Source organism: Etheostoma spectabile, chromosome 16, assembly GCF_008692095.1.
Source record: "Etheostoma spectabile isolate EspeVRDwgs_2016 chromosome 16, UIUC_Espe_1.0, whole genome shotgun sequence".
In the NCBI taxonomy this organism is placed as follows: Eukaryota; Metazoa; Chordata; class Actinopteri; order Perciformes; family Percidae; genus Etheostoma; species Etheostoma spectabile.
In genome coordinates, this window is record NC_045748.1 from 23,112,698 (window position 1) to 23,118,312 (window position 5,615).

The following is a 5,615-nucleotide window of genomic DNA, read 5'->3' on the forward strand; positions in this document are numbered from 1 at the left end:
TAATATATAGATAACTAGTATTGTGAACAAGATTTACAGCTGGATATTTACTGAATATAATATATAGGTGGATCTTAATATAAATAGAATTGTACACAATATACAGATGGCTGTTACTATAACAGAGTTTACAGGTGAATATGTACTATGAATATACATACAGATGGCTATTACTATAGACATAATTCTTACAGATATATATATATATATATATATATATATAAAGTTAGGCTAAAATGAGCAGTATAACAATAGATTTAAAGGTAGTACAAATAAAATTTGGCAGAAGCTATCCGAATTAAAGTGCAGTGGAAAATAATTGCATATTACAGTTAAAGGACGGTATCGCAGATGTATGTGTAAACAATTGCTACTGTAAATAAACAGTCAGCCGTCCAAATTGATATACCAGTCAAGGTAATATTATACTAGACCAGTGTACTGCAATTTTCGGCAGGACCAGTCATCTAAAAATGTTGCCCCACCTACATTGTAAGACTGTTCAAAATGGCATGATTATTGCCAAATGGAATATTTTAACGTTGTAGAAAACTAAGGATATTCCTTCTTTTAAGACCTGGCTAGCAGAGGTATCCAACTTGCTACATATGGAGAAAGTCTGATACAATGCCTGTCTCAACTCTGTAATTTTGATGAAATGTGGCAACCATTTTTGTCTTTAAAATGCTTGATTTTCACTTGGTGACTTTGTCAACTGGTTTTATCGTTTCTTGGAAAAGTAACCTCTTTTTATTGTTTTTTTTCTATTTGCATCACTATTTGTACATGAATATATAATGTGTGCATACGTTACAATATTTAATTTTTCATTCAACCCCTTTATTGTTAGACTATTATTGTTTTTTTGCTTGTTTATGGGCAAGTTAATTTGTTGTTTTTTCTTGTTTGTTAAACAGAAAAGCTATAAATAAAATTAAAAAAGTAGGTCTTCTGTCTCTCCAGTAATGCATCTGCAATGGCGTCCGTATCAACGCATTGAGTTTTGCTCTTGCTTGTCATTCTGCTTCAAATAACTATCAAGCACAAAGTGGTAAAATATCAGGTTTGGAACCGTAAAAAAACAACTATTTGGCAAGGTTCACGTGACTCTTTTCAATTCATTTCTTGTGGACGTGGTTACGTATTCCATGTCTGAATAGGGCCTCTGTCAGTCTTATTTAATTTGTCTCAGCCATCAAATAAAGAACCCTTATTCAAGTTAGAATATTATTATTATTATTAAAGCTATTGGCAAATTCGCAATATTCTTCACTGCAGGTGCAATAAGAATATTTTCTGCCCTTTAAGTGTATGGTGTGCCATCTGGTCCACCTACTAATGCTTTAATGTCCAGTCTTTCAAAACAAAAAGGTAGAGTTGCACAAAAATACATGATCTATTTATCACAATCCATGTCTTTTCAGGACCATATGATTTTGGAGGAGTTCTAACAAATACAAATCGAGATGTGGTGAATGGAGAGACGGTGCAGAAGAGGAATCAGGCCCAGAAAGAAATGCACTGGTGATTATTGATTTGTGTAACGTATTATATTTTTTTTCTAAATGTTCATTTAATATTTTAGGCAAAGCTAACATTTTTAAATGTGTCAAAATCTGTAACAAAATCATCTTTTCCTGTGTCCTGACCTAAGCCAAGACTAAATCAGTTTGCTTGTTGTGACTAATGACAAAAAACCTCTATCTCACTCAGGTCTGACTGCTGTCCACTCTGTCTTAATAACAAGTTTAGAATCTCTACGTTTACACAACTTTAGCAGTGCAGAAACTAACAGTAGCCTTGCTGGGATAGAATTGTAAGTTCCTGACATTTACTTGTTTTTAATGTTGCAGCCTTCACCCAGGAGACTTATTCCCTTTCACCCGGAAGCCTCTTTTTGTCATTGTGGATTCATCTAACAGCACAGCCTATAAGGTAAGTAATTTCATTAAGTTACCTGGAAAACAAAAGAAAAAAAAAACCCACGTCTTTGTTATAAGACTTAAAGGACCGGGACAGACAGGAAGTTAGTTATTGTGGTTTGGCTGCTGATTTGGCTGCTCACCAACATGGTCAGTGTCTGTCACACACAACACATGGAGGCAATTAATGTACTTTAAGCACAACCCCAGATTGCAGCAATATGTGTCAAAATGAGTTTCCAGTCAAGTCTAAACACATCATTTGTAAAACAAAATGTCTTCACATTTTCCAAATATCATTATATTTAATGTCCATTGTGAATAGACGTCCATAAATTGAATTTTTGCCTAAGAATCATCAGGTTTTTAAGTTTTCTTTTGAGTATTAAATTTATTCAGTGATCCACGAGTATGAACTGCTAATTGCTTATTCATCATACATTGCTTCTTCTTTCAGCTGCTCTTGTTAGATGGTCCACTGTGGCGACCCCTGTTTCCGTCTCTCCTCTGTTGCCCCGACCACCCTCTTTTTCTCCATCACCACATCTCTAAACCTCTTCTTTGGCCTTCCTCTTTTCCTTTTGCCTGTCTGCTCTGATCTTCAGCATCCTTCTCCCGATACACCCAAACATCTCTCCTTAGCACATGTCTCAACCATCTCAATCTCGCTTGTCTCATTTTGTCTCCAAACCCTCTAGCCCAATGTCATGTCTATATAATCACTCCTAATCCTGCCCATCCTAGTCACTACCAATGAAAAATCTTAGCTTCTTCAACTCTGCCACCTCCAGTTCCGCCTCCGGTCTTTTTGTCAGTGCAAACCATACAACATAGCTGGTCTCACTACCATTCTGTAAAGCTTCTTTTACTCTTAGTGGTATCCTTCTGTTGCAAATCACTCCAACAATCTTCTCCACACACTCCACTCTGCCTGCACTCTCTTCTTCACCTCTCTTCTGCCCTCCCCATTACTTTAAACAGTTGACCCTAGGTATTTATAGTCATCCACCTTTACCACCTCTACTCCTTGCACCTCCTGTCCAATAACAGTCACAAAATAACAGTCACAAAAAATAGTAGTTTGTAGTAGTTCATTGTAGTAGTTCATGGCAAGTCCATGGTCAAACCCAGGCCCGCTGCGTCGAGGAACAAACCTCCACATATGGACGCCCGCTCCACCAACCGAGCCATCCGGGCAGCCACTCATCACACACGCTTGACATACATTTCCCCTCATGATTTTCCCTACCCCATTGCTTCCCCCATCCACATTATGGGAAAACAGTGTGAATCCACCTGTGATGCTTCTGGCCTTGCTCCCCTTCCCCTTCCTTTTTTGTACACGCTATAGTTACCTTCCTTTTCTCTATCATATCAGCCAGCTCTCTCCCTTTACCAGTCATAGTGCCAACATTCAAATTTCCAACTCTCACCTTTCACATTCCTACCCTTTGACCTCTCCCGCTGCCACAGGACATGTCTTCCTCCTCTCCTTCTTCACCTCAACAGTAGCATAGTTTCTACCAGCACCCTGCTGACCAACAGTACTGGTGGCGGTCATTGGGAAACTGGGCCTCAACCTATCCAATACAAAAATCTGATTTATGATCCGCATAGTTAATCTGGCATAGGTTTTACACTCTGGGCTTTTCCTAATGCAACCCTCCCCGTTTATCCGGCACTAAGAATGCACTGGCTTGTGCATTCCCAGTGGCTGGGTTTAAGTCAGCATGCTTTTAACTCTGTGGCAACATTAAAGTCCGTCTTTACATTCCCCAAGCCCACAAATTATAGGAATAATAACTTTTTTCATGTTTCCCTTAATGAATGTTGACATTGGGTGGTAGAGGGATTTGAAATTTGTGCATATGATATGATGTGAATGTATATTTAAATTAATGATTCTTTTCTGTCTTTCTTTTTATACAAATAGCATTTCACAAATCTGTTTGGCCAGCCTCTGGTGTGCCTACTATCCCCTACAGTATACCCCAAGAGTGTGCAAGGTGTGTGTCATTTGAGAGCAACAGTTGATTAAATGATAATGATTGTTTCCTTACTGTAAACAAATTCCATGAACAGACCAAACCAACAATGGGTTAGTGTGTCTCTTAAAACGAGTCACAAATATTCATATTATATAGCTCAGTAATTTTCTAAAACGGCTGCTTAGTTTTTTATCAAACATTACTCAAACAGAAGAAAAGGTCATTTGTTGGGGACTTTTTTCAACTGCGGGGTAATCCACATTTAATGTTCTAGTTGCATATTTCTGGCAGCAGAACAGTGTAGTTACTGTAATGTGAGTGCAGGTTATATAAAGATGAATGGCCACACCTGTTTCAACAGCAGGATTTTATTCCATTTACAACTTTTGTCTTTGAGGGCGATACAGGTCACCAACATTAACTACCTCAAAACAGTGGCATAGGTCTTAACACTCTGCTCCAGCTCTCCCTTAATACTACAAAATATAACATTTAAGGATACAACCAATACCATGAAACAAACCATATACACCCATAACACCCATAAACAAAAACCTGTACCAGTCTAGAATCCTTTACTATAAGAGATGAGCCCCACCACATCCACGCACCATCACACTGTAAACACAGTACTAACAAATGTCCACACACTTCATAATAAAACCGTGTTCACATAGCACAACCGTATAAATAACAGTATGCTCATAACAGGATTCACACATACCATTAATGAAGCTGCCAGGTAATCTTCCTTATGCCATCAGCAGCAGCATGCCCAGCTACCAACACATTACCTTACAGTGTGTGTTGATAGCATTGAAGAAATAATGTGGCTCATTGAAGTGTTTTTGGATAGTGTTTTTTAACTTTGACACAGGAATGCTTTGGATTCCCACAAAATACTTTTAGTGGTGTTTTGGTCTTTTCATGGTGTTTGGTGATGAAGAAAAATATAGAATATCACCAGGCATATGCTATCAGTTAACAACAAGCTACAGTTATTTATTAGCTGACAGTTTTACATAATTTTAATTAAATACTACATATTTGATTTAGAAATCTGTTCACCTGAATCTCCAGTGTGTATGAATTTTATCATGTACTTACATTTGTCGGGTAGACTTTTTCATGTACTGAAATTGGTACAGTACATGAAATTGGCAGAATGTTTCCATGCATTGTGTTTATGTGACCATGGAGAGAACATGTCATGTTTTTACTTCTTACCTGTGCCGTGTCTTTGCTTACCTGTTCAGATCAGTCTCAGCGTGGGAGTCTATTCACACTGTTCCTCTACAGCCCACTCTTGGCTTTCTCTTCTGTGTGTGGCTTAAACAGCGTCCAACGAGGCCTGTGGGAAAAGGCTCAAGAATTTCTTCGTAAAGTCTACCGTGACATTGGGCAGATGATAACTCGATCGCGGACCATAGGTAGCACATTTCCCATTCATTTTCATAACATACTAGCAGATCTGAAAGAATAGATCTGTGTTCACACATGCATTTATTTGTTTTTTGTAATAATCATGATAAAAGCAATACCCTTTGGCAATTACAAATTTAATTGAATTAATTAACAGCACCAACCATGAACAGCAGTGTACCTGGTTTGTGTCCAGCCAGCGACCTTGTTTGCATGTCATTTCCCATCTCTTTCTCCCTTTGACTTCTTGGCACAAAAATGCCCAAAGATACACTGTACATTT

General features: G+C 38.0%; 1 protein-coding gene across 1 annotated transcript in view; it reads left to right on the forward strand.

The window, feature by feature from the left end:
• The window catches only part of scai (suppressor of cancer cell invasion), a gene marked incomplete at its 5' end in the record, with an annotated part of 45,167 nt that overhangs the window by 31,799 nt on the left and 7,753 nt on the right, over positions 1–5,615 (forward strand). Inside the window, 4 exon segments of the mRNA XM_032539411.1 lie at positions 1,425–1,524; positions 1,854–1,935; positions 3,856–3,928; positions 5,167–5,340. Coding sequence (XP_032395302.1) covers positions 1,425–1,524; positions 1,854–1,935; positions 3,856–3,928; positions 5,167–5,340 — 429 coding nt within the window.